Source organism: Nyctereutes procyonoides, unplaced genomic scaffold (assembly GCF_905146905.1).
Source record: "Nyctereutes procyonoides isolate TBG_1078 unplaced genomic scaffold, NYPRO_anot_genome, whole genome shotgun sequence".
NCBI classification, from domain to species: Eukaryota; Metazoa; Chordata; class Mammalia; order Carnivora; family Canidae; genus Nyctereutes; species Nyctereutes procyonoides.
In genome coordinates this window covers 62,930,160-62,942,553 of record NW_026575052.1, presented here as the reverse complement: position 1 = coordinate 62,942,553, position 12,394 = coordinate 62,930,160, and the positions used below count along the sequence as shown (strand labels likewise).

The 12,394-nt window shown below is 48.3% G+C and overlaps 1 protein-coding gene across 8 annotated transcripts in view; it reads left to right on the top strand.

Moving 5' to 3' along the window:
• The window catches only part of FRMD4A (FERM domain containing 4A), a 616,236-nt gene that overhangs the window by 576,666 nt on the left and 27,176 nt on the right, over positions 1-12,394 (top strand). For all 8 annotated transcript variants that reach the window (XM_055331818.1, XM_055331822.1, XM_055331820.1 and 5 more), the window contains 3 exons: positions 3,924-4,057; positions 8,028-8,150; positions 10,337-10,565. In XM_055331818.1, coding sequence (XP_055187793.1) covers positions 3,924-4,057; positions 8,028-8,150; positions 10,337-10,565 — 486 coding nt within the window. The remainder of the gene's footprint in view (positions 1-3,923; positions 4,058-8,027; positions 8,151-10,336; positions 10,566-12,394) is intronic.

The window sequence follows — 12,394 nt, the reverse complement described above, 5'->3', positions numbered from 1 at the left end:
CAGAGGTAGCAGATTTACATCTTTTTCGATTTCCAAGAGACTAAACTTACAACCCCACAGTGGTCTTGCACGTGCCAAGGCATGCGTGTGTTCAAGTAACCAGAAATGGATAAACCAGAGCAACGATGAACTTCTATACCTTTCACCAAGTCCAGGTGCTGATGTGAAATGATTTCTCCATCCTGAATCATTTCTTATTCACGGATCTTTAGTTTGTAAGACTCCTGTTAACTTGAGGCCCTTCCCTGATTTTCTTCCTGGAGTCATTCTTTGTCACTTCAGGGTAACTGTGAAACAGTGTCTCCTGATTCTAGGCCCTCTTGCTGGCCTCCCTTGCATGTATCTGCCACGATGGTCCAGGGATCCCAAGCACACCTGCAGGGGCTGTAGGAAGCCGCCTTGGCATTCTCATGATACCCCTGGGGCTCATTCTCCTGATGCCCTTGAGCTTCTCTCTGTGGATCTGGTAGCAGAGCACTGCTGCTGGGCACTCGGTCACCTCTTGTGGCCACTATGTTTGCCTGGTTGCAAGTAATGGCCCCCCAGCCTCAGAACCCTTCCCCCAGTGCCCTGGAAAGGAAATCAAAAGCACTAGGGAACCTCTTTTCAAATGCATAAACAGGTGAATGCAGAGCTGCCCTAAGCTTGAGGATGGGGGGGGGCCAGAACCCCTGAATCTCTGTGACCTTGATCCAACCCCAACCCTCATGCACAGCAGCTCCAAAAGAATAATTGCAAACTCAGGCATTCAAGAAACAGTTTGAAAATACTGCCTTTGTACACTGAATTGCAGAGTGAGGTCTTTTCTTGAGCAGCAAGGAGGAGGTGGTATCAATGGTCTCTTTCTTTCCAATTCTGCTATGTGTGTGTGTTTCACTCCTATTATATCTACAGTGGATCTTGACCATTTACCTATTCCAGGCACAGTGATAAGTGTTGTATCTCATTTAGCCTTTACAGCAGTTTAAGGAAGACAGATCATGTGCCCAAAACCACACAACTAACTAGTGGGTGGTGTAGAGTTCATCAAAACCAGACTGTTTTGCCTCTACTCACCATCCAGTTACTGCTAAAAACAAAAACAAAAATGAAAAATCTGCATGGCCAGGCCAACTCAGGTACTTTGTAAAAATTTAACTTGGTACCTGGCACTGCATTCCTCATGAGGCAATTTCCAGAATAAAGGTATGAACTGGAGCCAGCCAGTATTCGTGGTTTCAGATGCAGAAAGGGCCTCTTGAGCCATCCCACTCTGTCTTATGTGGGTTTGGTAGTTAGACTAATTATTATAAATAATAATAATTTAAGTAGCACTAATGAACCTTATAATTCAGCACTAAAGCTTGGAGGCCAGATCATCTAAACCTTTGTGCTTTGCCTCCCAGACTTGAATGTTCTTGTGATATCTGCCATTCTGGAACATAGTGAATCCTTAGGCTCAATAAGTCATCATTTTCTATTGAGAGGTTAGGCAGGGATGAAAGGGAGAGCAATAGATTTTTCACTTGAGCTACAAATCCTTTAATCTTCCTTCTCAGGTCCAGTTTTCTCCAGGCCTGTTTTTTAAATCTAAAGTCTGACTTCTTCCCCGCATTATGTTACATCATTATTAATGCTTTAGATGATAGGACAGAGAGAACCCCATTATGTGTTCCTGTGTCTTCCATTTTGTTGGATGACTGTGGCTAAGAGAACCTGATGCAAAGTGATTGAGCTGTGGGACCTCAGATGGGTGTAAACTAGAGATAGTTAAGGGGTGATAGGAACAGGGTAACTGACCTACAGAAGTAGGAAATCTGAGCCACATGGGAAGGGGAGCCAGTGATATGTTGCATGACTATAACACCATCCGGGCTTAACGTCTGACAACCATGAAGTCACGGGAGCCTTAGTAAGAGTCAAGCTTTTATTTGAGTTTGCTATTGAATTTGGAATCCTGCAACTGAGCTTGACAAAATCTGGGGAAGAGCTACAAAAATTAGTAAAAGTTTGGGAGGCACGTTTTATAACACATAGGTACTCATGCGTACTAGATTTCTTTACCAAGATGAGCTATGGCTTAATTGTAGCATCCAAGTGTATGAGTGATGACATTTTATGTGTTTGTTCAAGGTAATATTTATTAGCTATTGCAGAGGCATGAAGATGGTATGTTCCTGCAGTGGTACATACTCTCTATTTCAAGCTAAGATGGGCTGGGGGAGAAAAAGTAAAAAGCCCACGTTGGAGTCAAAATGTGCTTACCCGTTGAGACTTTATTGAGTATTAGGGTTCTAGAAACCTAATTACATGGCAAGAGACTGTTCAAAGACTGAAGGAGAAGAATAGTGTATTTAGGGGGATGGTTTGAGTATAACAGAGGTTTTTGATGCAAAAGCACAGAAGACTTTCTAGCCTTAGGATTCTGGGATGGCTTCATTATCATCAGAAGAGACAAAATACTTGAGGCTGGCAGTTCTTTTTTTGTTCTTTTTTTTTTTTTTTAAGATTATTTATTCATGAGAGACACATAGAGAGAGGCAGAGACCTAGGCAGAGGGAGAAGCAGGCTCCCTGAGGTGAGCCTGATGCAGGACTCCATCCCAGGACTCTGGAATCACAACCTGAACTAGAGGCAGATGCTCAACCACTCACCCACCCTGGGTCTGGCAGTTCTGATTGCATTGTTCTCATCTGGCATGTGATCACTGAATTGTCCCAAAATGTTTCATACAGAAATACAGTTCCCACTGGAATTTTTCCTGAGATTGCAACAATTCTCTTGTTTAATTCCTGGAGAATGGACATCTGTACAATGTCAGGCTTCCAATCCATGACCATGGTATACCTCTCTATTTTTTTTAGGGTTTTAATGTTTCTCAGTAGGATATTAGAGTTTTCACTGTAGAGATCTTACACATCTTTCACTAGAAAAATCCCTAGGTATTTGGTGGTGGTTGTTGCTGTTGTAAGTGGCATCGTCATCCGAACCCCTTGAATGCACACCCGGTAATACCCATCCATGTCCATGGGCATGAGAAGCAAAGTAATAATCAGCTTCTCCTTTCCTATGGCATCAGTGGCCTTGTCAGAACCTATCAAGATAAAAATGTGTAATAGCTTCACTGCTGGAAACCCACTTCAGGATCCAAACACTGCAGCCCGGAAAGTGTTCTTTTAGTCCAACCTAAATTTCTCCAGTTGGCATTCTAGCTTATTTTCCTTTTGTGTTTGGTTCACAGTTTGCCTTCCACCAAGATTTCATATCTAGCAGTCTGCTGCTTGAATCATCATGCAGATATTTCCACCCTGACTGGTAAAATGTGTATAACTTTCATCAGGAGGATATTTGCTCATTATACAATATGAAGTTAAAAATATATATAATGAAAATCAAATTTTATTTTTAAAATATATGTGCTTAGATAAAAAGGTCAAGAGAAAATACATAGCAGTGGTTATCTCTAGGGGACTTAACGTGTGGACTATTTTTCTACATGTCTCCATTTTCAGAATTTTTATGACAAGCCTGCGTCATCTTTGAAGTAAGCCAAAAATGAGCATTCTTAAGTGGAAAAAAGAAAGTTAAAGCTATGTATTCAAATGACTGACTTGAATTTAACTTTCCCCTTCATTGTGTAAAGCCTATTTCAATGCCCTAGTGAAATCAAAACAGGTATGCCACATAACTTAAGATAATCAAGAAAGAGAAACTTCTTTTTTGGGCATGTAAATTTTCCTGCCAGTCCTCCAAGTAGCTATAAATTCCACTAGGTGCCAAGAATTCGCTCCTTGCGCCTGGGCCCCTGCAGCACCTGCTTTGTGTCTCCCTCCCCGGATCCCTGGGTAGGTCCCACCTCCAAGTGTGGGCTCCAGTGAAGCTGTCAGAGGCCCAGATATATGTCCCCCATCTGTTTCTCCAGTAACCCCACTGTTTATTGACAGGTTCTCAGGAATCTGATAGCTCTCAATCGGCCAAGAAAGATATGCTGGCTGCCTTGAAATCCAGGCAGGAAGCTCTGGAGGAAACGCTCCGCCAGCGACTGGAAGAACTGAAGAAACTCTGTCTTCGAGAAGCTGTAAGCAGTTCACATTTCACTTACGTGCGCGTGTATGTGTGTGTGTGTGTATGTGTGGTTCTCTGTCTCTTTTTTTTAAGATTTTATTTATTTATTCATGAGAGACACGGAGAGAGAGGCAGAGACCTAGGGAGAGGGAGAAGCAGACTCCCTGCACAGAGCCTGATGCAGGACTCCATCCCAGGACCCTGGGTTCATGCCCTGAGCCAAAGGCAGATGCTCAATCACTGAGCCACACAGGTGCCCTTTGCCCTCTGTCACCACATATTTATGAAAAGCAAAGGTGGGCTCACACAGAGAGCATTAAGCAAGAGACAGGACCTCTCATGAAGCGCAGAGGGGGAGACTCCAATCCCTCTGGCGTGCCCTGTCGTTAACAGCAGTGAACCATAATGAAACATAAGGACAGCAGTTAGAGTGGCTCCACCCAAATCCTCAAAGGGACCCCACTGGAGACCAAATGACAAGTAGTAATGGCAAAGTGTCTCTCCCTGTAGGATCACCTCCTTGGATATACTGGCTTGCCACCATCTTCCTAAAATCGGAGTCTGATTTTATTATCATGGTGGCTTTTGTTTCTCTTGAGGATATTTCCCGTTGGTCTTGGGGCATCCTATGGAGAAGCTTCAGTGAGGATCTTCAAGGAAACCAAGATTTCGCTTGATATTTAATCCCCTTCACAACTCACAACTCATAATCTGGTGTGTCTTCCCCCTTTTTAGTTTTTATTTTTTTTAAGATTTTTATTTATTTATTCATGACAGACACAGAGAGAGAGAGAGGCAGAGACACAGGCAGAGGGAGAAGCAGGCTCCATGCAGGGAGCCCGATGTGGGACCCTATCCCGGGTTTCCAGGATCACACCCTGGGCTGAAGGGGGCACTAAACCACTGAGCCACCGGGACTGCCCACTGCCCCCCCCCTTTTTTTAATGAAGTCACAGCCTAGTGGTCTTTTAAATTTTATGTAAAGCAAGTCTTCCTCAAGCCCCTGTATACGCTAGTCTCATGTTTCCTTGGGATTCAGATGCTGTGGCCCATCACTGTCTGCAGTTGCTGGAACGTCACTTCTTACTTTCTCCTGTTCATCCGGTGACTGTTAGCATGTTCGAACAGTTGATTTTTTTAACGCAACACACATGACCTGCGTGGGGGGTGTACACACACGGATGCGGTGGGCTGGGAGCCCTCTGTGCCCTGCATAGCATTACAGAGAGCTCTGTTGGTAAACAGTTCAGAATGGGAAGCAAAAGAGGTTCTGGGGCGGAGTTGAGTGGATTACCCTGTCCCCCACCCCTCCCTTCTCCCCCCCCATCATGCCCCCAGGGCTTGCCCCAGGAAGAATGAAACAAGGGGCTATAGAATGAGATCGCATTACATTTCAACTCGGCTTAATTAGGCTCTCGGTTGATTTAAACCGGAGCCTGTGCAAAGCAGACCCACATGGGCACGAATCCGCTGCAAAGCTTGGGAAAGCAGCTGGCCTGGCCAGGGGATGTGCTCTTTAGTACTCCTACCATTAGCAGCCTTTTCGTGAAGAATATGCTGAAAGCATTGAAAAAATATGGGCTTGGGTGTCTGCATTTAATAATTTGTAAAGCCTGGTTTTGTTGTTCACAAAGGAAACATCCCTAAACAGGGACTCAGCATCAGAAAATTGGAGAAACATGTCAGGGCAAGGTTAGCATGCATTATCAAGGTCTCCCCGTCTCTCGCAAAATAAAAGCAAAATAAGGAAAACAAAGCTCCCACTTCTTGGAGTGTCGGCACCAGAAAACCGAGCTTGAGTGGAAGAAGTAGCCTCTCTCAGGGAAGTGGGCCCAGGGGGGCTGCAGATTGCTTCTGTGCTTGCTCAGCCAGGCGCATCGCTAGCCTGTAGTGAAGGAGCGAGAGAACTTTCTCGGTGACTGTTCTGCTCTTTCTCTGGGGCACCCACGCGGTGCACGGTCTGCTCAGTATCAAGAAGTGCTGTTTGTGGGCGGGAATGGGGGGGAATGGGGCAGCCCGACTGCAGCAGAGGGAGCTGAGCCGCAGCAGGGTGCGAGCAAGGCGGGAGCAGAAGGCAGCAGGCACCTGAGAGCTCTGGTTACCTGTGAAATCAGATGAAATATGGGGAATCCAGGCTGGACTCAAATACCTTCAAGCCGATGATGAAAAATCTGTAGGCTCATTTTTTTTAAATGTAGTTTGTTTCCAAACCACAGACACTTTAGAGTTACAAGTCAGTGGTCGTGTGGACGGACGTGCGGCGCCCTCCTGTAGGTTTGGAGTAGACAGGAGAGGCCTGACAATATAAAATCCTCAGTGTGCGGTGTTACTGATAGACCAGCTTTTAGGGGCGTGGATAAAAGTCTTACAGAATAAGCACGTAACTACTTTGGAGACATTTGAACCAGGTTTTATTAAAAACCGGGAAGAAAATTGCAGAGCGTTTCATCCTCCAGAATTGGCCGTCAGGTTCTGAAATGCGTACACTAGGGAGGAAAACAAGCCCAAGAGTTCATTTCCTGGTGGCCTGAACACAGAAGGAAAGAGGCCCAGGAGAGGGAGGCGTGGGTGTGCTTGCGCGTGCCAGTTGCACTTGTGCACACGCGTTCTCACACACACACACCACACATGTGCATATATCCATACCCAATACGTGCATGCACACCAGTGCATACACATTACATACTCAATGCATGCATCCATCTTAGTGCACACACACTCCAGTGTGCACACAGAGCATGGGGAAAGGCCAGATCCTTCCTCATTTTTTGTTGTTTTTTTTTTTTAAAGATTGTATTTATTTATTCATGAGAGACAGAGAGAGAGAGACAGAGACAGGCAGAGGGAGAAGCAGGCTCCATGCAGGGGGCTCAATGTGGGACTCGATCCCGGGACTCCAGGATCACACCCTGGGCCAAAGGGAGGCGCTCAGCCCCTGAGCCACCCAGGCGTCCTCAGATCCTTCCTCCTATTAGAAGGGGAGTGAACATTAGGAGTCTATGTCTGGGCTTTCTCACCCACCGGACACTCGTACTGGGCTGCGTTCTGATCAGACTTCAGTCTCTGCCAGGATCGGAGTCACTGCAGTGATCCATCAACAAAATTCACTGTCATTATATTCACACAATTAGATTTTGGAGAGCTGAAAATACGCAACATCTTTTTTAATGGCCCTGTCAATAAAATGGATTATATTTTCAGTTTCTACTGAAACTGTGTGATTTGTATACATGTAATATTTTTTAAGCTCAGCCTGCCCCTAGTCTGAGCAGACGAATTATTTATATTCAGTTTCTAATTTATATAATTTGCACCTTTCTTGGCTTTGCTGTTTAGATACCATTCCTCCTAAGAACACTCACTTGAAGGGCATTTTAAAGATATTTGCGAAGGACTATCTGATGCAGTGAAAAGAGCACAGAAACTGTGAAGACCAGAGATGTCATGTTGGCTCTGCCCCTTCCTGGCTGTGTGGCCCCACCTGGCACATAGCAGGCACAGGGGATCACTGGGGATGTTAACCAATGGGTGAGACTTGGGTTTTATGATGAAAGCCAATAATTTTATTCACCCAAAAGAAATTCACTTTGGGAGAAACTTCGAAGCATATCTGTTCCATAAAGAAAGGACTGCTCTCATACTGTTTTAGAGAAATGTGGGGCGCCTGGGTGGCTCAGTCGGTTAAGTGTCTGCCTTTGGCTCAGGTTATGATTCCAGGGTCCTGGGAAATGTGCATTAGGCTCCTTGCTCTGCAGAGAGCCTGCTTCTCCCTCCGCCTCTGCCTCTCCCTCCATCTCTCATGAATAAATAAATAAAATCTTTAAAAAGAGAGAAGTGAAATTGCATTTCAGGAGCACTTAGGCGTGTTGCTAAAGGTGACGATTTCAAACCTGTGCATTGCATCTGTGCTTTGAAGCGCCTGCATGGGCACGCATGCGTCCCAGAAACCTGATCTCTGTCCTCATGCTGTTGCACACATGCAGGAGCTGACAGGCAAACTGCCCGTTGAATATCCCTTGGATCCAGGGGAGGAACCACCCATTGTTCGAAGAAGAATTGGGACAGCCTTCAAGCTGGATGAACAGAAAATCCTGCCCAAAGGAGAGGTGTGTCCTTCTGTGTGCTGTTGTTGGATTCTCTCACATTAGCCATATTTCTCCCATATGTTGGGGCTTCCAGGGTTTTCTGTAACAGTTGTCTTCATTCTACTCGATGCCAAACACCATTTCCCTTTCCTCCCCAGGATCCTCCCTTCTACCTTTTAAGTTGGCTGGTCAGCCAGCATGGGGCTCCTCTTGGTAGGATTCATTAGCTCGAGTTCGTAAGCATCTGGATTTCCATGGAAGTTGCTTGTCTAACACGATTGGCCTGTCACAAGGGGCTGCGTTAAGCTTGGGAGAACATCTCAACAACACTCCTGTGTACCTATATTTTTAATGGCTTCCCAGCTCTCTGTTACTTAGACCCCAGCATGACGTGGAAGAAAACAGCCAAAGGAGAAAGAAAACTCAGGCCATGCCAGCAGGTGCAGGGATGCCACAGGCTGGGGGAAAGACAGTAGGGCCTGCCCTCAGTGGCCTTCCCTTCACCTTGCTGCTAAAATTGCTGCCAGAGGAAGAGCAAGCTGCTGGGCCTTCCTGAGGTCATCTGTCTGCATTTGGAGGAGCCCCTGAAGCCTTGCTCATTTATCCTCTTTGACACTAAATGTTGGTGGGGGCTGGGGGTGGAGACAGGCTCCCCACCCCCAGCCCCCTCACTGCCTCTGTTTCTCCTGGGAACACACTTGGCTTCCCTGTCCACACAGCAGGCGGCCATCTGGACAGCCAGGCCCTCCGGCGGCCTGGTGCCTGTCTGGCTAGGGAGCGAGCCATGGTCCTGGGCTCCCACGCCAGGTCAGGTCGCGGGCCAGGGCTCTCTAAGCGCCGGGAACAGCTGCTCGTGGCAGTTAGGCCTCACAGACCAGTCTTTGTCCTTGGTGGCTTGTTTGTTTCCCAACCCCGGGCGGGAATCCATCTCGGTGTCCTCCTCCCTCTGGAGAACGAGTGCAGCCAGCGATCGAAGGACCTGGAAGGAGTTTATCATCTCCTAAGCAGTTCTGTGTAATCTCCACGCCGCCCCTCCTCCTGGGCCCCTGTTCCCCTCAGGCCTGAGATGCTCAAACAGAAATGAATCCGGCCAAGAGTACTGTGCTTGGTGGAGGCTCCCGACCTGGGACGTGCTGCCCCAGGCAAGCCTTTTCTTCGGGCCATGAGCTGGGAAGATCTGTCCCTTCCCACCGACGTGGTGATGGGCTCCCACGTGGTTAGGTCCATTCCTGTCAGGTTTTGCATGGCTCTGGGTCACCTAGGGTGAGGGTAGGTGTGGCCTCCCCTGCGGGCCTTGCTAGCCTCCGGGCTGGTGCTGGAAAGGAACCTCTGATGGAGCTGCAGAGAGGGGCAGCCTGTGGCCCACCCCAGTTTCTCTGCCCGTCCCAGCAGCCACAGCCTCATTTCTCCTGGGACCGAAACTGTGCGAGGGCATGTTACCCATCTGCTCCTTTGGGCTGAAGTAAGGGTCAGGGCTGCAGGGAGGTGCCGAGGGGAGGACAGAGATGCCGTAAAGCAGATCCAGGAATGGGGGCCAGGCTCCTCCAAACCCCGCATCCATGCCTCACAGCCCAGTGCTGCTGCGAAAGGCAGGCATGAGGATGGCGGGAGCTTGCAGAGAAGCTTCCAGAAGAGATCCTGGTGAGTGGGATACGTCCCACCACAAAGGGCTCAAAATACAAGAGACAGAGGGCACGTGTGGGAGGGTGGGGTGTCACGCACGTGTGAGCTGCCTGCTGCCAAACCCACAGAAGCCCGCTCTGGAAGTGACGGTGCATCTTCTGCCCAAGATGGCAAGGAGACACCAACCAGAGGGGCTCTTGATTTCCACGGGGGTTTGGTCTTCATGAACCTTGCTGTGGAGACCAAGGAGATGAAGCCAAGTGACCCTGCCTCTGGCCCACAGCAGGGAGCTCTGTTTCTCCACGATGCTGCTCATACAGTGACCAACACTCGTCTCCTGAACGTAACAGGGGCCAAGGACCTTGAAAGTGGGAGCACCCAGGGCCTGGCCGCCAGAGATTTGAGGGAAAGGGCCATTGCAGGGTCAGGCAGGGTCGGGGCTAGGTACTGGGAGTGCTGGGTTCCTAGTATGTGTGTCTCCCAAAGAGCAGGGCATGCTCGCCTGGGGACAGGGACAGAGATGGGGAGGACGGTGCATCCCTTAGCATCCCCCTAAATGTAAGTCCCATCTCCCCCTCCCACAGGAAGCCGAGTTGGAACGCCTGGAACGAGAGTTTGCCATTCAATCCCAGATTACAGAGGCTGCCCGCCGCCTGGCCAGTGACCCCAACGTCAGCAAAAAACTGAAGAAACAAAGGAAAACCTCTTATCTGAATGCACTGAAGAAGCTGCAGGAGATTGAAAATGCCATCAACGAGAACCGCATCAAGTCTGGGAAGAAACCCACGCAGAGGGCTTCCCTGATCATTGCTGGTCAGTGCTAAGCCCGCCCCCCCACAGGGACAGCACCCGCCCCCCCACACATACAGGAGGAGCCTTGGGGGCCAGCACCGGCCCCGGGAGCAAGTCCAAAGCTGGTGCCCTGCGGACCTGAGCAAGCTGCTTAGCCACCCTGGGCCTGCTTTTTATTTATTTTTTAGTTCGTAAAGTGAAGCTAATAAGGCCTGATACCAAATGAGAGCAGTAAGGGGTGCACAGGTCCACAAAGGGGGGTTTTACAGGTTTAACTGTCCTGATCCCTACTTACTGCCCCCTGGGAGAGCCTGCAGCCCTGAGCTCTAGGCTGCTTCTCCACCCTCAGCAGCACTTGGCTGAGCTAAGATGCCAGCTCAGTCGAGCTGGAGTTGCCAGGCTCTGACCTTCCCCGGGGACCTGATCACCCAGCATCCGGATGGCTGGGGTCCACTGCAAGCCGGCACTCCCGCTGAGCCTCTGTCCTCAGACACACCAGTTCCCAGGGCGCCTGTCCCAAAGCTGAAGCCAGGGAGGACTGGGTCGCCCCACTCTGTCTAGACCCCTGAGCCAGGTCAGCAGGGGTTAGGAATTTGGGCGATTGTATTTGGTAAACACCTCTAAAAGGAAATAGCCCCGAATCCTCCAACAGCATCAAGTTCCCCAAACGGTTACAATCCTTTTTTCCTGTTTAGCAAACTCCTTAGAATGTATGTCAAGTATTCTTTCGTAGTTTATATGTTTAAAACGCTTTTGCTCTAAGAAGGTCAAAAGTGGAATAGAAGTTACCAGGGGTTAGGAGAGGCGGAGTGGGAAGTTAGTATTTGAGGGGTACAGGTTCTGATTGGAAAAATGGAAAAGTTGCAGAGACAGATGGTGGTGATGGCTGCGCAACAATGCAAATAATCCTTAATGCCACTGAACGGCTGTCAGTACGCCCAGTACAGCTGACAGTGGCTAAAACGGTAAATTTATGTTGTGTATACATTACCACGATAATCTATATAATTATATAATGCATAAATACATATGTAAAATATATAATACATATAATAAATACAAAATACATATAATACATGAAATATAATTGTGCCACCTTAAAACGTGGGCACGCTATACTAGAAGCCACGCTGTACTGGAAACTCCAAGATGCCAAAGTTAAGGCTCTCCATCCCCTACATGCTCACAGTCCACCAAACCAGAGAGACCATTAAAAAATCCTTTCCCTCTAGAAAATTTGGAATAACTGTCTTTCCCCATCCTGCCCTTTTGTCCTTGGCCAAGACTTTGTCGCTCTGTCGCCTACTTCCTAACAGAACTGCAGCCAGCCAACTCCTATCTGCATGCTGCCCCTTTGGGACCTCCCTGTGGCCCCCCGAAGGCTGTTGGGGCATCCTGGCTCTGCGGGAGCATTCCAGCAGGGTCACCAGAGCCAAGTTTGGGAGAGGCCCCTCAGGGCCACACCTGTCCCCGGTCCCTAGCCCCTGGTCAGCCACAGAAGAGCCCGCCTCCCCAGCCCGCCCAGTGAGAGCTGTCCTGTGAGCCCTGCCACCAGAGTCTGTGGTCCCATCCAGATTTGCAGCCTTTTTTTTTAACTACTCAAGAATATACCTTCTTTATTCTGCTCCCTCCTTGAAAGATTTTTTTATTTTTTATTATTTATTTTTTTTGAAAGAATTTTTTTTAAGATTTTATTTACTTATTCATGAGAGACACAGAGAGAGGCAGGCTACCTGCAGGGAGCCCAACATAGAACTCGATCCCAGGACCCCAGGATGACGACCTGAGCCAAAGGCAGATACTCAACCACTGAGCCACCCAGGCGTCCCTAAAATGTCTCTGCCACACTT